General features: G+C 40.5%; 1 protein-coding gene across 25 annotated transcripts in view; it reads left to right on the top strand.

Annotated features, from left to right (window-relative positions):
* The window catches only part of LOC123760896 (CUGBP Elav-like family member 4), a 1,099,894-nt gene that overhangs the window by 968,601 nt on the left and 104,730 nt on the right, over window positions 1-26,563 (top strand). For 19 of the 25 annotated variants that reach the window (XR_011229373.1, XM_069329176.1, XM_069329220.1 and 16 more), the window contains one exon: window positions 14,499-14,582. The exons of the other annotated variants lie outside the window; for them this stretch is intronic. Coding sequence is in view for 18 of the 19 variants with exons in the window: in XM_069329176.1 (XP_069185277.1) it covers window positions 14,499-14,582 (84 nt within the window). In the remaining variant the exon portion in view is untranslated. The remainder of the gene's footprint in view (window positions 1-14,498; window positions 14,583-26,563) is intronic. 25 annotated transcript variants of the gene reach the window in all.

Below are 26,563 nucleotides of genomic sequence, written 5' to 3'. Positions count from 1 at the left end.
TCCCTAAACTGAAGGGCAAAAGCTATGAAGAGAGGTTAGAGGCACTAAATATGCCAAAACTAGAAGGTAGAAGAAAATGAGGAGATATGATCACTATGTACAAAATAGTAAAAGGAATTGATAAAATTGATAGGGAAGATTTCCTGAGACCTGGAACTTCAGGAACAAGAGGTCATAGATTTAAACTAACTAAACAAAGATAACGAAAAAATATAAGAAAATTCACTTTTGTAAACAGAGTGGTAGACGGTTGGAACAAATTAGGTGAGAAGGTGGTGGAGGCCAAAACTGTCAGTAGTTTCAAAGTGTTATATGACAAAGAGTGCTGGGAAGACGGGACACCACGAGCGTAGCTCTCATCCTGTAACTACACTTAGGTAATTACATGTACATAGGGAAATTTAAATACATACAGGCATAAATATAGACACTGCAGCAGTATAATAGTATATAAAATTCTGTTAGAGTTTAATGAATATGTGTAGGTATGGGCCCAGCATATCTGGTCGGAACTGGGTATGCTGGGGTCATAACAGCTGCTCGTCCTGCTACTCATCTATCCATCCACTCTATCACCTGCTCACCCACTCGCCCTCCACATGTTCTTCCTTTAAATTATTCTACAGTACTGGTGTTACTGAAAGATTTTATTTTTCTCCCCTCCCCCCCCCCCCACCCCCACCCACAACTCCCGACCACATCTCCCCACTCTTGTCCGCCTTCCCTCCCGCTCGCCTGCAATTCATCTGGTCCCCTTCACCATCCATCCATCCAATCCCCCCACCATCCATCCAGTCCTCCTACCATCTATCCAGTCTCCTGACCATCCATCCATCCAGTCACCCCCCATCCATCTATCCATCCAGTCCCCCCACCAACCATCTATCCAGTCTCCCCCACCAACCATCTATCCAGTCTCCCCCACCATGCAACCTTCCACCCAGTCTCCCCACCATACATCCAGTCCCCCCCATCCATCTAGGCCCTCATGATCCTTCCAGTCCCCCTCCCCCCAATCTATCCATCCATCCAGTACCCACATCCATCTAGTCCCCCACATCCATCAATCCAGTCCCCTCCCCATCATCCATCCATCCAGTTCCCCCCACCATTCATCCAGTCCCCCCCCCCCACCATCACTACAGACAAGTGTTACATTGTAGCAAAAAACAATTGTCTATAGACAGATTCTTAGTAAGGCAAGCAAGCAGTGAGCCACAACCAGGTATGCCTGCAAAATATAGGAAAGAGAGTACCCAGGAAATGTCATCACTGATAAGTGGTATGCCTGCAAAATATAGGAAAGAGAGTGCCCCAGAAATGTCATCACTGCTGTTATGATGGAAGGGAACTCCCCTTCCAAACACTAACACCTCTCCTTCTCCCCTCCTCCTCCTCACCATCTTCCATACGCCAACAAGATTTCTCATTCTCGGTAAGATATACAGTACTGTATTGTAGCTAGTACAAAATGAGTGTTATTTGGTATAAAATGTATTTTTAAGTTAATATTTTTGGGGGTGTGAAACATTAATTCAATTTACATTATTTCTTATGGAAAAAGTCGTTTTGGATGCCGAATTTTCAGTTGATGACGCATCTCTGGGAACAGATTACGATTGTAAACAATATATATATTTTATATGTATGTATGTATGTATGTATGTATGTATGTATGTATATATATATATATATATATATATATATATATATATATATATATATATATATATATATATATATATATATATATATATATATATATATAGTATATATATATATATATATAAAATATACAGTATACTGTATATATATTTATTTATTTATTTTAGGCTTATATCAAGGTCCCCCTATGGGCAAATTACTAACCCTCCACAGGGTTTCTGTGAGGAGCCTGTGCTACACTTTCTTACTTCAGAATTGCTTTTAAATACATGGACGGAGAAATTTTGTTAGACCAAAGCTGGAATTTGCAGCGGTTGTATGGTGCCCATATCTTAAGAAGCACATTAACAAACTGGAAAAGGTGCAATGACATGCCACTAAGTGGCTCCCAGAACTGAAGGACAAGAGCTACGAGGAGAGGTTAGAGGCATTAAATATGCAAAAACTAGAAGATAGAAGAAAAAGAGGTGATATGATCACTACGTTCAAAATAGTAACAGGAATCGATAAAATTGATAGGGAAGAATTCCGAGACCCGGAACTTCAAGAACAAGAGGTCATAGATTTAAACTAACAAAACAAAGCTGCCGGAGAAATATAAGAAAATTCACTTTTGTAAATAGAGTGGTAGACGGTTGGAACAAGTTAGGTGAGAAGGTGGTGGAGGCCAAAACCGTCAGTAATTTCAAAGCGTTATGACAAAGAGTGCTGGGGAGATGGGACACCACGAGCGTAGCTCTCATCCTGTAACTACACTTAGGTAATTACACTTAGATAATTACAAGATGCAACCCCACAATAGTTGACTAATTCTCACATACCTATTTACTTCTAGGTGAACAGAGGCATTAGGTAATAGGAAACATACCCAAAAATTTTTGTCCTGCCTAGGGTTCTAACCTGAATTAGTTGATGGAATAACAAACAAATTACGCTGAAACAAATTACAACTGGTATACCCAATTGTAAGTCAAGAACGAACCGAACTGTACTATATCATCCACTACTTCATGTTCATTTTACATATCATGTGGCACCCCTATATTCTATATGTTCCACTTGAGGCAGCACTTGTCTAAATTCTCCTTGCATACTCTTGCTACGTATGTATGGTTTAACTTGGTACAGTAGAGCATTGTACAGCATTGTTTTTCTGTGGTATGGGCATTGAAGCTCCTTATACCCATCAATTAATGTAAAAAATTTGAAGAAGTTCTTTAATATGCCAGCTAACAATAATGTTAATGTGTTGCCAAATGCTTTGAGAACCAACCAAAATAATAAGTCACATGAGTGTCTAATGTAGAACAAAAATCTATTAATTATACAAACTAAGAATTGTATACAAATTAGCACACCATTCTGGCCCCCTTAACTTAGTTGTGTTTACAGTCGAAGTACTTTCCTTGGCATCACTGTATCCAAGTAGATATATTACAGTATCGTATATGTAAATATTGTGTAGTATAGAGAAAATTAAGAACTACAGAGTATATAAATTAGAAAAACAATACAAATATTGCACCATTTTTGTGTGTTGTGTAATGTTTTACAAAAGGAAAGAATGGGAGAGCATTGCTTTCCTTATAAATAAATAATAAATAAATAAATAAATGTTTATTTAGGTAAGGTACATACATAAAGAGATTTTACAAAGTTTGTTGGATTAATAAATGGAGCAAGTACATACAATGCCTAAAGCCACTATTTCGCAAAGCGTTTCGGGCAGGAAAAACATTAATGACTAAAGCTTAATACTAATGGGTAAAAAGAATAAAATGTGTTGAGAACAAATAAAAATAGAGGTAAAAGAGGGGGGATTAAAAGATTTTATGCCTGGCCAAAATCTCAACCAGGCATACGCAAAGATTATGCACTTCCTCTCTCTCTCCATCTGTGAACCATTACACATTACTTTACAATACCAACACTGTATTAAGGGGTCAGGTTATCTTGAGGTTATCTTGAGATGATTTCGGGGCTTTAGTGTCCCCGCGGCCCGGTCCTCGACCAGGCCTCCACCCCCAGGAAGCAGCCCGTGACAGCTGACTAACTCCCAGGTACCTATTTACTGCTAGGTAACAGGGGCATTCAGGGTGAAAGAAACTTTGCCCATTTGTTTCTGCCTCGTGCGGGAATCGAACCCGCGCCACAGAATCACGAGTCCTGCGCGCTATCCACCAGGCTACGAGGTCCGGTGCATGTGCAACAAAACTTCCTCAAACACACTAAATTTTTTTTTGTGCATAATCCTCATGGTAAATGCTCCAACTTTTCCAAATGGATCAACATCATACCATGAAAAAAAAAAATCACAACTTCAAATGGCTAAAAATACCTTATAATGTCACCAATTATTTTATTATTTAAAAATTTGGTAAATAATAAAAATAAATTTGTTATTAATTTGTTATTTTATTCATTATGGTCTAAGAATAGCATATAACGTTCATTTGCTAGTTAGAAAATTATTGTTTAAGAGTATAATTTACTGTAAAACATGTTTTGGATGTAGCCATCCAAATATGTGCCAAATTGATATGCAAAATATTTATAACTCCTAATGTTATGGCTTTATGACTAAACGATTCACGAGGAACCTTAGCACTAAGAACTTTGCACATATGTAAAAATCATGAGAATCGGTCATAAATGGATTTTTCTGGTAGGGGGGGGGAGCCCCTATGGCTTCCCAGAGCTATCCAGGCTGATATGGATATCCCTAACTTTGGCATCAGTCGATGTGGGTGGAGTTCTAGGCCTACTGGGGACCACGAGCCAGAACCTGGTCCCTTCAGAGAATCGTGAGGAACAATGGCCTATAGAAGTGCACATGTGATTTGGGGGCATTCTATATCTGTCATCGATTGGGATAGGCACCCAGAAAGGTAAGCGCCCCAAAACAAACCCCCTATTCTGGTTAAAAACGACGAAAATAGACAAACGCGTGGACAGAACTCTCCAAATAAAAACGAGCAAACAAGCATGACATCACACGAGTTGCACCGCATGTCTGTGCAGCTTCCCCCTCCCCAGGAGGGGGAAAGGGGGGAGCCCCAGACCCCCATGCTGGCGATCCACCCTGCAGTTCTTTAGCTGATGGGATACGGCATGGTCATGTGACTTCAGCTCTGCACTCTTGTTGTGCTGTCCTCTTTTTTCAGTACTGCTCTTACTGTGGTGTGCGAACTTGGAGTAATATTCACAGGTACTCGCACTCATGTGCTTAGAGTCACCTTCCCTGAGTGCCCTGTAAGTACTGCCCTAGGGGCTTGGGGTTCCCTTCCACAAGTCACCTTGGGTCTACCTCTGTTGGTCTTTTGCAGCTTGGTGATTGACCACCCCAAGGGATTTGGGGGGTTTCCACCCTTGTTTGACATGGGGTAAGTGGTAGTTTTTATACTGGTAGGGACGTGGGGTACTGCACAGCTAGATTTCACCTATAACAGCGGCCAGCTCTGTTCCCTCTGGGTATGCTGTCCTCTTGCGAGGTTTTTCATTTCTTTTCTTTTTGCCTGGTGTGGGGGGATTCCTCCCCTTTATACTTGGGTTGCTTTTGTTTGGTGGCACCCCCTGCTTCTCCCTCATGAGTGGACACGTCCTGGGGGTTTAGCATTAGCAGTGTTGATTGGTAGCATGGGCGCTGGTTATCAGAACCTTACCTGGGATTACCCTTAGCAGACCCAGTCTAGGGGCCCTGGGAAACCCCGCCAGGGCACTCGGCTCCAATGGATGCGATCCCTGAGTCCCCTCTTGCTTTGTGAGAGTTTGAGGGTTGCTCTGTCCCCTTGTCTCAGGGCGACGCTCATTTTTTTGCCTCCATCATGCTGCCTGTTGGGTTGGTGACATTCGACACAGAGTCCTGCGAGCTTTGTTGCTTGTTTGTGACTCACTTCATCCAATCTACTGATAATATTATTTGGGTGCAGGTGGCTCGCTTGTTGCAGGATAGATTTTAGGTTGTCGCAATGCACTAGTTTAGTTGCTTCCCCGGATACCCCGAGGCTATCCCGTTTTGCTTATAGGGACCCGAATTTGGGGACGTTGGTCACATTGGTCTTGGTTCAGTCTGCGCCCCCTCGTTCTTCCCCTGCTGTGGTTTATTTGGTCCGTCCCCCCCCCCCCTGCTAAGCATCTGAGGGCTTTGGGGTCGGGGCAGGGTTTAGAGGTTTCTAAGACTCGGGCAGTTTCGGGGGTTGCCCCTTCCAGGGTGGCGACGGAAGCATTCGAGTCTGTTTCTCCTGCTGTAGCTCCTGGATCTGACCAGTGGGCCCACACTCTTCCTGCTATTATGGCCGCCCAGGCCTTTTCTTGTGAGGCAGGGGCTTTGGAGGACGACTCACTTCCGGGGCCTGACGTTGAGTTTCTCGGGGTTGGGGAGGACATGGCTTGGGGGCCTTGGGCACCGTTGGACCCCACCTGGGTTTTCAGGCCCTCCGAGCAGGGCTTACTGTTACAAGGAGTGGGGTTTTCCTTTCCCCCTTATGCGTACGAGTTGGATTTGGGCTTGGTTCCTCCCCGGGTTCAGTGTCGTGTCCCTGTGAGTCCTTCGGTTCCCTCCTTCCAGAGGTTTTCAGCTTCCCGCGTCTTGCCTATTGAGATGCAGGCAGGCATTGCGGCTTACCTCCTGTGCGACCCGGAGTATATGTCTATGATGGAGCCGTCTTCCTTCAGGTTTGGATCATCGTCTCCATATTGGGTTCGTTATCAGATCTTGGGTTCATCCTGGCTTGCGGACTGCCCTTTGTTCTTGCTAGATGCTTGGGACACCTTCTGTCATTCCTGCATGCTTGAGTGGCGCGAGGCATTGACTGTGGTCCAGGTTTACCTGGGGGCAACTTTGAGCACCTTAATGAGTGCTTTTTCGTTCTGGCCCTTCTGCGGGATGTTGGCACGGTTCAGCTTCATGTGTAGGTTCCTTCCCTGTTGGCTGTGCTTGTGGCTGAGGACTTGTGCGTGCGCTGCATGTTGGCTTCGTTCCTGCATTTCTTTTCCCTCTTGGAGCTGTCTTCGGATTGGCTTGTGGAGGATGCTAGAGGCTTGGGGCCATTCCTGGATCTGGCACCGTGGTCTCGGCTGCTTGTGCGTTGTCTGCGCTTTTGAAGCTGTTTTTCGCAGCGCGTCTTATGTGTCGATAGGTGGTGCTCACTTTCTCCTTGGAATTCGCTTGGGCTCTGGCTTTTAGATTGTCTTCGCCCTTTTGTTCTTTGCTGTTTGCGGCCTCTGTGGTCGAGCAGTATATGCTAGCGGCTTCTTCCAGCAGCCGCCCGATGTCTGACTTGTTGGTTCTCCAGGGTTCCGGTTGGGTTCGTCCCAGAGAGGTAGTGCTAGGGTTCATGGTTCTGCTTGTCAGGGTAGGCCATAGGTGCCAGTTTCAGAGCCAGTGCCACCTTCGGTATAGGCTGCGCCTGGTCAGCGTGGACCTCGCTCTGTGCGCAGGTCGGGTTCTCGTAAGGGGCATCGGCCCTTTCGCGGTTCACCTCATTGACGGGGCGATAGGGGGAGGCTTGCTTTGTTTGCTCATGCCTGGTCTCACAATTTGTGGGCTTTTTGGATTATTTCTCGCGACCTGTGGTGGCGTTGGGTGGCTCCTCCTCCTTCGGGGGTTTCAGGGCTGGCAGGGCAGGCCTCTTCTCCTGCGCTCTGTCAGGTCGCCTTGGATTGGGTGTGCTTGGGTGTGGTTGAAATGACATCTCTCAGGTGGGTGTGCCGCCTGTTTCCAGTTCCGAAACGGGACTGTGCGGACCTGCGATTCATTCTGGACTTGTCCCGTCTGAACCCCTGGGTTTGTTGCTCCTCCTTTTGGATGACTACTCTGTCCCAGGTCCGGCTTCTTTTGGAGTCGGGTTCTTTGATGGTATCCTTGGACTTCAAGGACGCATATTGACATGTCTCGATTCATCCGGGTTTCAGGGACTGGCTCGGTTTTGTTGTGGGGTGTCAGAGTTACCTCTTTCATTGTCTCCCTTTCAGGTCGAACCTGGCACCTCGCATGTTTACACACATTATCCGGGTTGTGGTAGCCCGTCTGCGTCTGTTAGGTGTTTGGGTGTTGGCTTACCTTGACTGGCTGGTTTGGGCTCCCAGTCAGTCCGCGTGTCTGTTCACCAGGAGTTTGGTGCTTTCCCAGCTAGCTGGGTTCGGGTTCCTGGTGAACTGACGGAAGTCCCACCTGGTTCCCTCCCAGATTTGGACCTGGCTGGGTCTTGTGTAGGACCCTTGGACCTCTTCCTTGTCTCTCCCTCTGGAGTCTCTCCCTCTGGAGTCTCTCCCTTGGCTGAGGTCGTGCATGTGCTGTTTTCTTGGGGACTCCCAGGTCACCCAGCGATTGCTTGAGGGGCTGTGTCGGAGCCTGAACTTTGCGATGATGCTGGGTTGGGTTTGGCTTTATTGGCTGTTCTGGTTTCTTTGAGGATGTTCCTTCCGCCTCTTTTGCGATCACTGGGTTCGGCCTTATGTCGGCTGCTGAGTCGCTGGCTTCCTCTAAGGGTTTTTTGGGGTTCAGTGCCTTGGCGCCTACCCAAGCCCTTGGTCGATGTGTTCATGGACGCGTCATCTCTCAGCTGGGGCTTTGTGACCAGTGCTCACCAGGCTGGCCAGAGGCGGTGGAGTCTGTCCTTCCGTTGGCCCATAGTACGGTGCGGGAGTTCGCGGTGGTGTGGTTTGTGCTGGGTCACTCGCGGATCAGTGATCTAGCTCAATTCGTACTGCTCCCCACTGGTTCATTGCCTGAACCGCGAGGGTTCGATACGGTCATTGGCTCTTTGGGGCTGGTCGCTTCTGGTGATTCGTCTGCTGAGTTCTCAGGGTTTGGCTCTCCTGGCGGTTCACGTCCAGAGGGTGTCCCACGTTCTGGTGGATGGCCTGTCCTAGTTCGTTCTCCTGTCCACAGAATGGACGGTCGATGCTGACTCATTCAGTTGGGTTTGCCAGACATTCGGGCACCCAGAGGTGGACCTCTTCACCTTGGCGTGGTCGAGGCATCTTCCGGTATATGTGGAGCCCTTTGCTGACCGTGAGGTCGTTGGGATCTACACCTTCCGGTAGCACTGGATGAGGTGGGGGTTCCTGTATCTCTTCCCCCCCCAGTTCAGCTGTTGCTCCAGGTCCTGGCTCGCTTGGAGACTTACCAGGGGCGATTAGTTCTCGTGGTCCCATGGTGGCAGGCCCAGCCATGGTTTCAGGTGCTGCTTGCCCGGTGTCTGAACCCCGGGCAAGGGGTTTTTCCCTTGAACGGAGGTTTTTCCCATGGCTATGCCTCTTTCAACAGATTAGCCTGGTCCATTACAAGACTGGTTCGCTCTTCTCCTCGAGTCTTCGCGTTTGGTATTTTTGACTTGACTTTATCACCATTTGTATGGTGATCAGGTGGCTTCCTTGATGGTGTCACACCTGAGGGCTTCATCTTGGCGGCAGTATGAAGTTTCCTGATGGTCCTTCTGGTTCTTTTTGACATTTCATCATTCTACTTCGCTTTCAGTACAGATGGTGGTGTCCTTTCTCTCCTGGTTGTTCCAGGACTGTCTTCTTATGCCGAATACTGTCACCTCATATCATGCAGTGTTGGCGGAGCCGCTGCAGCTTGCTTTCAATATAGATGTTAGTTCTGTGCGATTTTGCAAGCTTTCTCGTGCATTGTTTCACCTCTGGCCTGATAACTGGCAATCCTCTCACAGTGTTCAAGAGAGAACTGGATAAGCACTTCCAAAGGATACCTGATCAACCAGGCTGTGACTCATACGTCAGGCTGCGAGCAGCCGCGTCCAACAGCCTGGTTGATCAGTCCAGCAACCAGGAGGCCTGGTCGACGACCGGGCCGCGGGGACACTAAGCCCCGGAAGCTCCTCAAGGTAACCTCATGCGCCGCCTGAGCCGTCCTGGTCATTGGACAAGAGTGCTTTCCTATCTCTCTCTTCTCCTCGGTTTGTTGTGGTGCTTTTGGTTCAGGATTGTTTTTCTAAGGATCTTTTCCTGTTGGCATTGGCCTCTGGGGGTTGAGTTGCGAAGCTTCATGCTTGTCTCCTGGGCAGGGGTTTCTGCTCTTTTGGTCGTGGTAAGAGGTTTATTTGTCTTCAGCTGTCTCCTTCTTTTCTGGCAAAGAATGAGACTGCTGCTTTCCGGAGGAGTCCTTGGGTTGTTGATGTTTGCTTGGCCAGGCCAGGGGTGCATCATGTGTTGTGTTCGGTTGTGGCCCTCCGCCGTTATATGCGCGCCACGGCTTCTGCGTCCGGGGACAAGCTTTGGGTTGATCTGGTTTCCCTTCTTCCCTGTTCGCGGGTACGGGTCTCTCAGGTCGCTGACGCAAAGGTCTGGGGCTCCCCCTTCCCCCTCTCAGGGAGGGGGGATGTTATGCTGATGTCATTCTCATTTGTTCGTTTTTATTTGGGGAGTTCTAGCCACTCGTTTGTCTATTTTCATCGTTTTTAGCCAGAATAGGGGTTTGTTTTGGGGCGCTTACCTTTCTGGGTGCCTGTCCCAATCAATGGCAGATATAGAATGCTTCCAAATCACATGTGCATTTCTATAGGCCATTGCTCCTTGTGCCTCTCTGAGGGGGCCAGGTTCTGGCTCGTGGGCCCTGGTAGGCCTAGAACTCCACCCACATCGACTAATGCCAAAGTTAGGGATATCCATATCAGCCTGGATAGCTCCAGGGAAGCCTCCGGGACTCGCCCAGAAAATGACATTTCATATTGTCAACGCTGGTTTTTTAATAGGTCTTTAATAAGTTCTCGACAATGAATATAGTACTGTACTTCTAATTAATGACATATCTTGTAACCTATAATTAAGATTGCTTGGCATTCGTACTCAAATATGTGAAAGTTGTAGGTCAATATGTGTTGAAATGAAGTCAAGGAAAAAATTCCCCCCCCCCAAAAAAAAAAACAAAATATAGGGATATGTTAGGGATAACTGTAAAACAGACACTGGGCCCCTTAACTGTCTAACAGTAGTTTAGACATATATATGAATGAGATTGAGTGGATATAAGTAGGAGCTGCTTCATATGGGCCAATAGGCCTTCTGCAGTTACCTTCATTCTTACGTTCTTATAACGAAACATACATATTGCAATAACTTTATTGCCCATTTATTAGTGATAAGGCCCTCATCTGGTCCTCATTCATCAATACAAGCTAAATAGACAAAGAGAATATTGTTTGAACTCTGTTGACCAGACCACACACTAGAAATTGAAGGGACGACGACGTTTCGGTCCGTCCTGGACCATTCTCAAGTCGATTGTGATGGGGAGGTAGGGGACAGGCAATAAATAGGCAAGAGAGAGCTGAGGAGGAAAGTCAGGTGTAGGGGATAGTAGTAATGAGAACTGCAGCAGGCCTATTGGCCCATACGAGGCAGCTCCTAGAGTTGTTTGAACTCTGTAAATAAATCGGCCAAATAAAAGTAAGTCACTTTTCCTGCCACCTGTGGCTGATTAACATGTTGACCAATTTCGTTCCAACTTCACATGCTTAGTGCCAGATATGCATTCTGCAAGATACAATACAATTTACAATACAATACAATTTTATTTAGGTAAGGTACATACATACAATAAATATTTACAAGGATTGTTTGACTTATAGGTAGAGCTAGTACATACAATGCCTAAAGCCACTATTACGCAAAGCGTTTCGGGCATAAATTTCGGGCATAGATGTAAAAGTCACAACAAAATCTGCATAGAAAAAAAAAGGAGAGAGAAAAAAAGTGTTTGTCAGCTTTTCATACAAAGGGATATAAAAAATATTGCCATTGGGCAATATATTTACATAATATATATAATAGAATACATTATAATAACATACTAACTCATTATTATGTGTGAAATCTAGCCCTCCAGGTGGCATTGTGGCATATCCACTTTGAGGACCTAACTTACTACTACTCATCTTCTTTGTGTGTTAGACAGGTGCTTGCATCTCTCTATCCCTGATTTCCAGTAAATAAGGGGTGTTATCGCTATTATCAGTACTCGTTGCGCACGCATTTATTTTGAAAAAATTTGTAACATCCATTTCTTAACACTTTCGCGCTTTCGATTAGAGATAACTCGTCACTGGTTTTTCTTACGATTCCGCATAACTGCCTACTTTTCTCGTCAATCGAAAAAATATTTCTATAAATTCCATTTTTTAACCGAAATGGATGGGGATACTTTTGTTTTGTAGAGAATTTATTTGCGAATTTTTTGGTACCAGAATGAATATTATATCACATAAACTTCTATGAGTAAAAAAAAGAATACACAAAGTATGTTTGGGGGTGTGGCGAGCGTGTGGCATTGGGTTCCCTTTAGCCGTTGATATATCCAACACGTGGGAAATATTTGTATGTGTTATGTATATGTCTGTGTAGGGAATTTTACTGCGATCACTGTCATACAAATTATAAAATGTTTCAACAAGTATAAACATGACAAACATCAAACGAACGAAAACAATGCGTTCGTTTCTGCCGCGAATGCATACTGAGCGACGTGGTTCTATATTTGGCGCTTCTCTTACACATGCTTTGTACAAATGTTATACAGTTCATCTTATAGAAAATTTTATTGCGAACACATTGGTATAAAAAAGAAATACGTACATAGAAAAGTAGGGTCAGGAAACGTATAAACTTTCCAAGCATGATTTCCCACCTGTGTTTTCGCCAGTGCGCTCGCGGCTAACTACTCTCCACTTCACACACTCTTGCGGGTGGGCAATTACCTATATTAAACATTCATATGCATATGTCCGTGTAGAGAATTTTATTGCGATTCCAATGATACCAAAATTAGCGATGTAGGACAACTGTAGGCTTCGCAACCATTAAGAGAGTGGAAACATTTAGTTGCTGTTTGGCACTCTCGGCGAGTGATCTGCATAGTTTTTTATTTCGTGTTGATACTCCTTATGCTTGGGCGGCATTTTATAGGTATGCTCTTATAGACAATTTCATTGCGAACACAGTGATACCAAATTTAAATACGTGTGCTTTCAATTATTGTCAGGACAGTCAAAAGAGTGTACACTTTTTCGGTCTTACCGCGTAGGCGCGCGAAGTGCCGAAAGCATCTGGGGTATTGTTTTTTTTTTGAGCGCCGAGAGCGCGAAAGTGTTAACACATTGGGAAGAAATTTTCACGATGCTGATGCCAAATAACGGGAGATTGTTTAACATTTTTCACTATTTTTCATATTTGGAAAAGTCTCCACATGCACCGGGCCCCTTAAGTATTACTTTCATATTAATAAACCCTGTGTTTCCTCTATTTTGTTGGTATTGATAGCTAAATACAGTAGATAGAGCCAAAACAAATTGCAGTAATTATTCCATCAACTAATTCAGTTTGTTTATTAATAAAGAAATAATATTTACAATAATATTACTAAATTTGAGATCAGTACAATGCTAGCTTCTGAAAATTATGAGCATTGTACTCTATAGTACAGTACTGTACTCGTTTCTACATGCAGTATATTTTACTGTAGTAAATATATCTGATTTAGTGGTCCCCCAAAAATGTTGGTGTCTGGTTAGATTTCAGTGGTTATTAGCATGGATAATAGATTAGTTACTACTACTATTCAGAATATATATGCTATACAGATATATATATTTATTCAAATATTTAGAGATTAATTATATAAAAATGATCAAATTTTATAAGAGCTTAATTTTTTTCTAGCAAAATCTTTACATTTTTATATATGGTGCAAGCCATGATTTTCACTTAGAAATCAATAGTAGTATGCACTGTGTGTAGTGTAGAGTACCGTATATCTCTGATTAATTCAACTTTACTGATATTTTTTTTTTCAATGCTAACAAATATAAAAAGCATTATAGAGTATATAGGAATTTGTTTATATGAATATAGGAATGTGATCATATATTTAGACTATAACATTCTGCACTAAGATAGCTCTTGTCTCGACATTGAGTCACGGGTAGAGACATTAAATTGCACTCTTGAGGGATCTACTACTGTGCTACGTTTGGAACCTTAATTAATGTTAATATGTTAATATTCAATAGTAAGCTGTTAATGTGGAGTGTTGTCAAGTGTTGTTCTTTTGATGTTAATAATATTTGTTCAGACTTATTGTTTCTAGTAATAACTTAAAGGATTTTGAAAGTGTATACTATACTTAGGACTTTTATAAAGTTTTTGATTCATTACCATACAGTGGAGCATTATTTAATATTATAGTTTGGGTCTAAAATAAAAAAACACAATAGGCCTGCTTCAAAAAATCATATACAGTACTTCTCTTACATATTTAATGAAGGTTTATACTCTTTCATATACATAAAATATTTACCATGGAGCTTTAACCTTTTCATTAAAAATTAATTTTCTTATAAAACATTACATAGTAGGGGCAGATTGTTTGTTTTGACTTTTATAAACCTCAAAATTCTTGAACCATTAATATTAAATAGTTTGGATTCTTATGAGGGTTTAGTATTTCTAATTAATAATATAAGTACTCTCTTAATCTTTAATCTTAATCATTAAATGTTCTGTGTATTAAGGATCATATTTGATTTCAATTTTATGAATAGAATTTATTACATATTAAACATTACAGTATTAGCTTTGTTTATATTTCAAAACATTAAGAGAGTAGTGATGTTCAGTAAGACGAAAGTGTTTAAGGTGTTGATGTATTGTTAGCTATATAAATAACCATGTAGTTGAGGGTAGAGTAGAGTTGGTGCAGTGGTGCAGTAGTGTCCACGATGTAGCGACGGCATGTATGTGTCTGTGTGTCTGTGTGTGTGTGAGTGTGTGTGTGTGTGTGTGTGGCTGACAGTGTCCACCCCGCCCTCTTGCAGCTGTGTATCCTGCGCCCGTGTACGGCCAGTACGCCCAGGCGCCCTCGCCCCAGCTGGCGCCCATACCCCACAACAAGGTTGAAGGTAAGACAATCACACGTCCAACCACCCAAGTCCACACCCTTATCGTATTCTTATCTTATATATATAATTCATAAAATATAAATTTAAATAACTTTCAGAAGAAATTAATTGAAATTTGCAGTAACCCTATGAATTGGCTCAGGAAGGAATTCGGTGAAGGTTGTGGATTGGGAAGATAATAATTATTAGTTATTCAACTGGTGGTTCTTCCTGCCCAATTGATTGAGCTGGTGCATGCCCATATATCTGCCCACCCGCATCACCCTTACATGTTTGAGATGCTGTGTGTGCCTTGTTCTTTGTTCTTTTAAGTGTGTAGATATGTTCTATTATTTATTGAGTTGATTTTGTTGTTCCAACTATAAGATATTCTGAGTGGTGAGGTTGATGTTAGTTAAGTTAGTCACACCAAATCACCTGTAATCAGGAGTAGTTATATGCACATACCCACCTGTGCCCTTTCAGCAGGCCAAACATTATTCCTATTAATCTCTGAAATTTAGGAATAGCATTAAAATACCACTTAAAATATATATAGGTAAAAGAAATACCATATTTGAGCTTATAAGGCATTTATTGTTTATTGTCAGAGAAATACATGATGTTTGTGCATGATTGTTTCAGTGAAGCATGGACTTGCATGCATATAAAGTTGGACCACAGCCGTTCACCAGTGTCAGTCGACTTTTTTCTGTGTTAAATTTAGGTACTAAAGGACTCATTTAGAGTATTTCTCATTAATTTTCTGCCCAAGAAATATTTTTTTTTTGTTTAATTTAGAGTTGTCACTTTCCAAAATAACTAGCTTGTACATATCAAAGATCGATCTATGTGATATAAGAAGCAGATCATCTGTCATTACAAGTGAGTAATGCCTTCAAAAAATGATATTGAAATTTTTAATGTACTGTACTGGTAATTATAATATGGATGGCCTTTATATATACAGTTTTATTTTTCTCATGTATAATTGAGTTTTCACATACTTCCCCCACTCTATTTGTTAAGTGTTCTTTACTTAATTCTTTGTTTTGTATCTTTGCTCTGTGCAAAATGTGTTTTCTATAATCAATTATATTATTAGTTTTCCCAGGCATTGTAATACATTTCAGCAAAATCATGAACATTTTATATAGTATGACTCGGTGATCATTATCCATTATTCGAGTTAATTCATTATGGTTAATTCATTAATTATATGAATTAATTTACTTAAAAAGAGCAAGTTGAAAGGGAACTTCAAGAAAACACTTAAACAGCTTGCATATTTTTTAAAGATTTGAAGTAGATGTGGTTCACAAAAGATTATGAAGATTTAGAGCACATGCTCTTTCAAAGGATTAAAATATTTAGATTACATATTATGTACAAAGGAATTGAAATTGTAACAGGTTGTTAGATCCAAAGTAAGCTGTTTGTACATGAAAAGCTTCTGGTTGTACAATGACATAGCCATAACGACTTCCCTTTAAAGTCAATTGGGAATACAGTACTAATGACTAACAAATACTATACATTATACATAATGATTATGCAATTATGAAATATATATATGACCTTAGAATAATTATTCATTAACCCAAATAAACACATAATGCAGTATATGCAGTGCTTGGTTTATTGAAGCCAAGTTATGATAATTAAAAATGACTGTCAGAGGGTGTTTTGCATGAATTGCAATGAAAATTGTTGAAAATAGATTATGTAAAACATAAAAATTATGCAGGCGATGAGTCACAATAACGTGGCTGAAGTATGTTGACCAGACCACACACTAGAAGTTGAAGGGACGACGACATTTCGGTCCGTCCTGGACCATTCTCAAGTCGATCAAGTCATTCTCACAATCGACTTGAGAATGGTCCAGGACGGACCGAAACGTCGTCGTCCCTTCAACTTCTAGTGTGTGGTCTGGTCAACATAAAAATTATCACTACTGTATATAAAAATGTATGAATGCTGATGTTTTAAGAGCCTTAAAATTACCAGCCATAATATTGGTACTGTATAATCATGCTGATTTAGAAAGTTAAATACAGCACTTAATAGAGCTTTTGTAGTTTATTTCTTTGGTTACAGGACTTGAGTATACAAAACAGTATATTTTTGTGGCAAATATAATTATGGTTTTAAATCAGCCGTCAAATAGTAATGTATATTTATTACAGAGTAATTCAAGCCATCCTATTGAAAACTGATCAACATCTTGAGAATAGTGGTGTAGAATATCTTGAGAATAGTGGTGCAGTTTAATATCTGGCATAACGCCAGATATTAAAAGTTGTTCAATGTCAATCAAACGTTATTGACTAGTTGTATATGAAAAGGGCTGCAACTGTTCCAAGTTTCAGTATCCCAGCCTAAACAGAAAGGGAGAAAAAAAAGCAATAATTGTTCAACGAATTTTCAACATTTTCAAAATTACTCTACAACCACATGTTTCAAATGAAATCATTTCTATGACACTCATCTATCACATTGGCATACTGTATAATAAAGGATTTTACCAAGCAGGTTATCCAAAATATGTTTAGTTTTACTAATAAAAATTGTCAAAGTTCCCCCAAAATTTATGCAAAACTATTATGTTTATAAATATTTATAAAATCAATAAATGAACTTAGGAATAAAGTATCTTGGATTAATTTTAGAGATATAAACTCTACATATAAGGTGTAAGTTTCATGTAAATTGAATAAAAAATGAAAGAGTAGAGTCACTTTTACGTTACTTGAAAAAAATAAAGTCAAAGGTTCTGCCACCTGTGGCTGAGGTTGACATCAACCAATTTCCTCCAAGTATAGCACCCTTACAGATAGGCATACGTTCAGTAAGATGTATAAGTTTCATGCAAATCGTCCGATAAAAAAAGGAGAAATAAATTAGAAGAAAATCAAAGTCTATTTTTTTTTTGTAACTAAATATTTTTTGGATAAAACTAATTAATAAATTTTTTATTATATGCTATTGTGATAGCTGAGAGTCATAGACGTGGTTTCAATTGACACTTGTATTTGATGTTAATTTTTTAATATTTTAAAAAAAATTGACACATAATTCAACATTTTTTTTCTCCTTTTCTATTTAAACTACGATGCTGTGACCTGGACCAGTTGAAGCCCTTTTCATATACTAGTAAAAAAAAAAAATTAGATTTTTTATCAAGTTTTCATTTATTGCATAATGGGCATTATGCCTTAAGTGCTTGGCAAAGCACTTTTGCCTTAAGTGTTTGCATAAAGCATTTTGCCTTAAGTGTTTGGCAAAATGATAGTCTACAAAGGGAAAACATTTTACCATAGTGTGGCGAATATTGTTTAAATATTTGCTAATTTGTGTAAAAATGTGTTTAAGAAGTATTTTAATACTGATTTGATTGTTTTGCATTCATGATAAAACCATTCAGTTTAAATGCAAAAAACTCATTCATCTAATTAGCCCTTTAGTTGCATTATTGCATTTTAGTCAGAGCCAATGGGAAAATGTTGAATTGGGGTCTAACAGCATTTTTTCTGATTTTAAATTGTTTTAGGAAACCGCGCACTTTTAGTATAAATCATTAAAGAATTTTAAAATAAAATTCATGAAAAAACTCAATATTCCACTAAATGTATTCCCAAAGCAATAAATCTCATCATGTATACATAAAATGGGCATAATAACCAATGAATCTTTTTGCATTTTAGGTAAAATTTACAAAAAATTTTTGTAATCCTTTATGTATACATAAAATGGGCATAATAACCAATGAATCTTTTTGCATTTTAGGTAAAATTTACAAAAAAATTTTGTAATCCTTTATGTATACATAAAATGGGCATAATAACCAATGAATCTTTTTGCATTTTAGGTAAAATTTACAAAAAAAATTTGTAATCCTTTATGTATACATAAAATGGGCATAATAACCAATGAATCTCTTTGCATTTTAGGTAAAATTTACAAAAAAATTTTGTAATCCTTTATGTATACATAAAATGGGCATAATAACCAATGAATCTTTTGCATTTTAGGTAAAATTTACAAAAAAATTTACTCTTGAAATTTTGTAATTGTAGTTACAAAAAGAGAAATAGGTTTATGGTTTCACATCTTTCTTTATACAATATATTCCTTTCTTTCTTTTTATTGCAAGACTTTTAAAGCGTGCTTTTTTTGGAACATACAGTACAATCTTTTCCCTGTAGTTTATTCTATAATTTATCTAGTGAACATAAATGTGTTAGATTTCTTTCTCCATCATGATTGTTGCTGCAATAGGTGGTTAGTTTACTGTTCACTCCATTCTCATCCTTTGAACAGTAATACAGAAGGATTACAGAAGTCACAAAAAAGGTCTTTTTTTTATAAAAAAAAAAGTATTTTTTTTTTTTAACTTATCTGTACACCTTAAAGCTACATTTGTTCTCTCTTGTTTGTGACCAGGCCTATAATTATTTGTTAGGCCCACTTGGTGATGATGTCTCCACATTTTCCCTCTCATATAATTTAGATAACTCCAGTGGATCTAATTTCTGTCTTTGAAGTTCAGATACATGAACAATTTTGTTGCATATATGTGAATTCTTTCTAATTTGTTTTCATGCCTCTTTAGATGCTGGCTTAACATCCCCACTACATATTTAAATTTTGTCCTTAACCACTGTGATGCCCAGAGTTTATTGTGACATTCTCCCCCTGTGCGCATGAAATCAAGTGTTCCCAAAAAATTCTTTTTTATTTATAAAATGATAAATTCCCTTCCCTGAACATGTCTATGTAAAAATACATACCAAATTCTACTTATTTTGGGTGTGGGGGACGTGGACAAGGTGCACTGTGACGTCATCAGGAGCTGGTCGCCCATGTGTGAAGCTCCCAGACACGGTCACGTGGGCCATTCAAGCACCGCGAGTTGCCACAAATATATTTTCCTTTATTTGTTCTATGTATTTTCTATACTTTTTTTTTAATCGCATATGATGCAAAATTGTGTCATTTACAATAAGTATATAATAGAACATTCATAATGTTTATGGAACTGTGATACATGTGTCAGTAACGTATCCACAATAAATGTTTATTGTCGCAATATTACTTGCTAAAAATCACTAAAATCATAATATGTACAGTTTCACATACTATTTACATGGTAACACACTGTATTACACACTCAGTACTTCTGAAGTGAGTAATACTCGATGAAGTAATCCATGGTACATGGCGCAACTTCGCTCTCGTTACACCAGGTACAGATAGATTTTCGCTTCCTGTTTCTTCATACTGTGTGCTTGCAAATAACGCACTCACGTACACCCTTGGCTTTAGTACTTGTAGGTGGTATGTAGCCAAGCTTGTAAAGCATAAAGTAGTCTTGAAAAGATTATAGGAAAAGATCAATTTGTAAGGTAGTCTTGAAAAGATCGCTTTGTAAGGTCCCATACTGGAAGAGATAAAGTCATTCTCGAAGAGTGTCAGTCAATCTAGAAGAGATTCAGGCATTCTCGAAGAGATTCAGCCATTCTCAAAGAGTGTCAGTCAATCTGGAAGAAATTCAGGCATTCTTGAAGAGATTTAGCCATTCTTGAAGAGTGTCGGTCAATCTGGAAGAGATTCGGCCATTCTGGAAGAGATTCAGCTATTCTTGAAAATATCTATGGAAAACACCAACATGGAAGCTGCTAATACTGTTCATCTATGCTACTTGTATCAGATGCATTAACTCTGAACCCAGAAAACGATTCATCTATGTATCATCTATATAAATTGGAGATGGCATATGTGAGCAAGTGTGGCGCTCAGCACTACAACTGGATACGCTCACTGTATCGTCCTAATAGGTGCTGTATCATTTGCATCTGACCTATGTGTTAGGTCCTTATTGTGCTTAGCTTCATCAATATCATGACCCTTATGTTCTTCAAGCAATAAGGTCTGAATTTCACCGACAGAGAGCAATCTTTCAACACCGCATGGGACAGGTGTTTGGGAGCCAGAGACGCGTGCGCCACCCGTGGTTGCTCACTCAGTACTAACCCAGCCAGCAGCCCCAGGACATTCTGGGAATTTTTTCCAAGATAGAAGCCTCTCACTGGAGGTCCCAAGAGCCCATTTCGTACCTAACCTACCGCGAGCGCATTTCGACCGTGTACGAACAAATAAAAAATACTTTTGTCAGTTGGCACAGTAATCGGCGAATAGCATTTGTTGTTTGGCGCAATGCAGTGGTTAAGTAAGTAATAAATAATTTTGCCAATTATAATACTCATCATCTGTATACTGTACCTAAATATAGCCTGAGCTTTGGCAGTATTGCCTCATATAATTTGCCTATTACAGTAAGTAGTGCTGTAGTGACATTTTGATTGTTACAGTATCTCCAAGGTTCCTTTTCTTGTCTGTCTTTTCTCAATCATGTTTTATAAATTCTAATATACATGGCATCCATTTTCAATCTTTCCCACTTATCTCATTTTTGTTTATTAACTCTATCAACCATTTCCCTCTTATACTGCTTAGTCGGTCTAGATCAAGATAAAGCATATTATAATCCCTCTGAATCTTGATTATTTTTAATATAAGCTTGATATAAGCCTAATATACATGAATACACCCTGGCTGCCTGTCCCCCAGCACAATGATTTATTATATTTTCGTCAAACATATGCATTTACCTTTGTATTTTGTGCAGCAGGTCACTTATATAGGCTATTCAAATGATTATGGCTAGTGCTGATCCCTGTAGCATCTCTGGTTGTGTGGTGCCCATATCTTAAGAAGCACATCAACAAACTGGAAAAGGTGCAAAGACATGCTACTAAGTGGCTCCCAGAACTGAAGGGCAAGAGCTACGAGGAGAGGTTAGAGGCATTAAATATGCCAAAACTAGAAGACAGAAGAAAAAGAGGTGATATGATCACTACATACAAAATAGTAACAGGAATTGATAAAATCGATAGGGAAGATTTCCTGAGACCTGGAACTTTAAGAACAAGAGGTCATAGATTTAAACTAGCTAAACACAGATGCCGAAGAAATATAAGAAAATTCACTTTTGCAAACAGAGTGGTAGACGGTTGGAACAAGTTAGGTGAGAAGGTGGTGGAGGCCAAGACCGTCAGTAGTTTCAAAGCGTTATATGACAAAGAGTGCTGGGAAGACGGGACACCACGAGCGTAGCTCTGATCCTGTAACTACACTTAGGTAATTACACTTAGGTAATTACTCAGTACTTCGGAAGTGAGTAATAATCAACAAAGTAGTCCATGGTACACAGCGCGACTTCGCTCTTGTTGCACCAGGTACAGATAAATTTTCGCTTCCTATTTCTTCGTTCTGTGTGCTTGCAAATAACGTACTCATGTACACCCTTGGCATTAGTACCTGTAGGTGGTATGTAGCCAAGCATGTAAAACATAAGGTAGTCTTGAAAAGATTACAGGAAAAGTTCAATTTGTAAGGTAGTCGTGAAAAGATAGCTTTGTAAGGTCCCACACAGGAAAAGATTCAGCCAGCCTCAAAGAGTGACCGTCAGTATGTAAGAGATTCAGCCAGCCTCAAAGAGTGTCCATCAGTCAAGAAGAGATTCAGGTGTTCTTGAAAATATCTATGGAAAAAACCACCATGGAAGCTGCTAACACTGTTCATCTATGCTACTTGTATCAGATGCATCATCACTGAATGTAGAAAACAATTCATCTATGTATCATCTAAACAAATCGGAGATAGCATAGCATAGGTGGGCAAGGATAGTGCTCAGAGCTACAATTGGATATGCTCACTGTATCGTCCTCATAGATGCTGTATCACTTGCCTCCGACCTTTGTGTTAGGGCTTTATTGCATCTAGCTTCACCAGTATTATGACCCTTATGTTCTTCAAACAATAAGGTTTGAATTTCACTGACAGTGCGCGATCTTTCAACACTGCGTCGGACAGGTGTTTGGGAGCCGGAGGCGCGTGCATCACCCATGGTTGCTCACTCAGTACTAACCCAGCCAACAGCCCTAAAGCATTCTGTGAATTTTTTCCAAGATGGCTGCCTCTCACTGGAGGTCCTAAGAGTCCATTTCGTACACAACCAACCTCACACACATTTAGAATGGATACGAAAAAAATAAAAAATTGTTTTCTCGATTGGCGCAGTTTCCCATGGATCGAGAATACTCGGTTGGTGCAGTTAAGTCGTTAAATCAAATCAAATCAAATCAGATGTTTATTCAGGTAAATGTACATACATACAAGATGAGTTAGAAACATAATGTTTTATTTCTAGATAGAGCTAGTCTCCATGGTGAAGTGGTAAGACACTCGCCTGGCGTTCCGCAAGCGCTTTGTCATGGGTTCGTATCCTGGCCTGGGCGGATTTACTGGGCGCAAATCCTTAACTGTAGGCGCTTTTTAACTCAACAGTAAAATGTGTACTTGGTTGTAAAAACAATTCTTCGCGGCGGGGATCGTAGTCCAGGGACCTGCCCAAAATGCTACGCGTACTAGTGGCTGTACAAGAATGTAACAACTTTTGTATATATCTCAAAAAAAAAAAAAAAAGCTAGTACATACAAAGCCTAAAGTCACTAATACACACACAGTGTTTCGCTTAACCCTTGTGTTGCAAAGGGCTAATTAGCCTTTGTCACCCACAGGCGCATAACAAAAAAAAAAAATTCTTCCTAACCTGTTAATTGTTCCCTGGCCACGAGAAAAAAAAATTTGATTGTACTTACGAATGACGTAAATGAGCCAACAATATGAGCGATGACGTCACACCTTGTATGCTCGCTCATGCAAGGTGCGTCCCGGGGGCGTCGCGCGTGTTCTTCAAGCAGCCAGAGTTGCCACGAATCTATTTTTGCGGCATTATTTACAGTGTCTAGGCATATTTTATCACAATTTTTATTCACAAATTGTGTTGCATATAATGTTACTTTATGTTCAATGATAATAAAAGTTGCATACATTGAGTATACACATGAGCACACAAATGTTTTCAACTATGCCAATATAATAGTATTCACATTGGTCATTATTATATTTACACACATCCACACACTATTTACTGGATTTTGCACTATTATTGCACATTTAGACGTCTTGGAGACAGTGGTAGTCGTTGAAACAGTTGACAGCACATAATGGGACTGCGCACGCTTCACACCATGTTTGCACCAGTTTACAACTCTAATCTCTCTTTTTTGATGTTCTACAAACTAAGCAATCATGTTGGCCTATTGCACGCTTTCCAGCTGGTGGCAAATGTTTTAGTCTCTGTGCTTGAAAGCCCTCCATGTAAGTGAGCCTGGGTGTAGCAGCATGCTGCAACACTGGGTTCATGATGGGTCTTTCTGTGCCAGGAACATCTTTGCCAAATTTTGTTAGTAACTATGTCACAAGTGTAAAAGCAAACGAACGGAAACTTCATTTACGTCCAGTTTTCACCAGATACATATTGTAGCTGTTCAGCATGCTTATGTCAACAAGATGGAAAAACACTTTTTTCGTTACTTCAGTGTTTTCTGTATACACTCAATAGTGCCCACCATCATGTCAGATTTATCAACCAAACGCTTGTTGATATTATAGTCAAGAACACAATCTGGCTTATATACTGGTTCTTGCGTTACTCAGTTCACCTTGCCACTGTTCACCATTGTACCATCATGAACGGTTGTCAGCAAGTTCACTTCTCTCTTGTCTTTCCACCTAACTGAGAGTATTTGATCACATTTTCTTAGCTGGCAGTCAGCAACTTCAAGATTATTGTTAAATACTGGCATTTACCTTCTTCTTGGCTTTACTGTGCCAACTATTCTATGTTCAATCAAGAACCTAGCTAGCAAGGGACTTGTATAGTAGTTATCCATGTATAAAATGTGGCCCTTGTTCATCCATGGTGCCATCAGTGACTTCACCACACTACCTGAGAAACCATGTTGGTCGTTACCGGGAATGTCTACATCGTTAGCAGAATAAAGAATCATGTGTAACACGTATTCTGTTTCACATTCACAAAGAACAAAGAATTTCAGTCCAAATCTGTTGTGTTTGGAGGGAATATACTGCTTGAAGGCAACATGTCCTTTGAAAAGCACAAGGGATTTGTCAATCACCAGCTTCTGTGCTAGTACGTAGAAATCTCTGTACTTTCCAATCACTTCATTCATAATGTGCCTGACTCTCCAACGTCTATCATCCTTTGTCCGGTCTTCATTACTTGCAAAATGAAGACACCTGAGGAGTATCTGAAACCTGTCTCGGGACATATATTTCCCGAACAAAGGTGTTGGAACAGTCTGGTCTTTGCTCCAATAATCTGTGACAGTGTGTTTGACACAATGCTTCATCAACATACATAGTGCCAAAAATACATACATTTCACCTACAGTAGTGTTTTTCCAATACTGCAATCGTGAATATTCTGTTCTCTTTTCTTATGAGATGAGCCACATGAGGGTTTGTTTGGTGTACAATATATTCCATAAGCGACTCATCATAAAATGCTGTAAAATAATCCATTTCACACATGCCCTAATCATTATTAGGGAAAAGGTCTGTAATCCCAATGTCTTTATTGTCAAAGGCAGGAATTAGAGGGAAAAAATTGTCACCATCACTCCACATTAGTGGAGTGGACCAAAGAGCTAGAGCTCAACTCCCACAAGCACAATTAGGTAAGTACATAAGTACACCTGGTGTCCCGCGAGACGCAACAGCGGCACAACGGCGAGGAAGTGTTTTACACCGTGGACCAGGAGCTGAAGCCTGTCTGTCAAAGTATGAGTGCTACGTGAACGTGAGGTGAAATCACGTGAACATGATTGTCTTGGTTCCTCATGTGGGGCCATGCGGCGGTGTTTGGCTGGGCGAGACGCTGCTGATGTGACTAAACCTCGCTTGGTAACAGCACTGGTACTAGCAACAGGTGTGGTAACACTATGCTCTGAATCCACTTCACTAAAACCAGAAAAAGAGTCACCTTCCTCTGATTCGTCACCCAAAATATCCTCATACTCTAAATAACTACAAGAACTGTGTGGTCATGGGTGAATAGGAGTAGACACTGGGTGAGGCGGCACTGGTGAGCATATAGGCCTTGCCATGGGAGGAGGTTGTATCTCATATTCACTCTCTGTGCTACTATCATCGGTCAATTGTGTGTAGTCCTTATCAATGTCAGAGTCATCAAAATCACTTTTCTCACCATCAGACAATAATTCGCTAGTTATTTGCTCTTGAGTAAGTGATTGCGTGCTGTGTGCCTGGGAGGCGTTTGGCCATGGATTCACCATGGTGACCGTTGGGTAACTGACACCTTCCATGCGTTGGTTGCAAGAGCAGGATTTTTTACAAAATAGCGGCTGTTTACTACAGCCCCTGGGCAATGTATTGGGGCCCCCCCTACCCCACTGGCCATTTAAATCCTGCACGGTACTCCATCACGTCATATGATGTGATGTGCAATTTTGCGTAAGTTACTCAACACGTCATATGACGTGTTGCACAGTTCAAGGGTTAAGGCATGGGGAAAACACTTAGAATAAAACTTAATACTAATTGAGATCAAAGCATAAATTGAGTTGAAAGATGGGGGAAAATATAAATAAATAAATAAATAATGGCAGAAATCAGTAGTTATACAAGTTGATCAACAAACAGTATTGTTTGAATAAAAACAAGACATGGGTTGATATTTAGCCCTTAAACTGCGCATATCATATATATATGATATCAGTGACAAAACCGAAACCGCGCACATCATTTAAATATGCTTTCGTGTCTAGCGCTATAATTTAAATGCCCCGCGTGGGATAGGGGTAGTCATAGGCGAGCCTCAACCGACCATAAATTAACCCCGCCTGTGAAAAAAATCCAGTGTGGGTCCCCATTGTGTACAGTCCTCAGTTACCCGGTGGACACCATGGCGAGCGCATCAAGTTCCGACGACCGACCCCGCTCAGCGAGGCGTTCCTTGCGGCCTCTGACCGAGGATGAAATTAACAAGA

Source organism: Procambarus clarkii, chromosome 3, assembly GCF_040958095.1.
Source record: "Procambarus clarkii isolate CNS0578487 chromosome 3, FALCON_Pclarkii_2.0, whole genome shotgun sequence".
NCBI lineage: Eukaryota > Metazoa > Arthropoda > Malacostraca > Decapoda > Cambaridae > Procambarus > Procambarus clarkii.
This window is presented reverse-complemented; position numbering and strand designations above follow the sequence as displayed.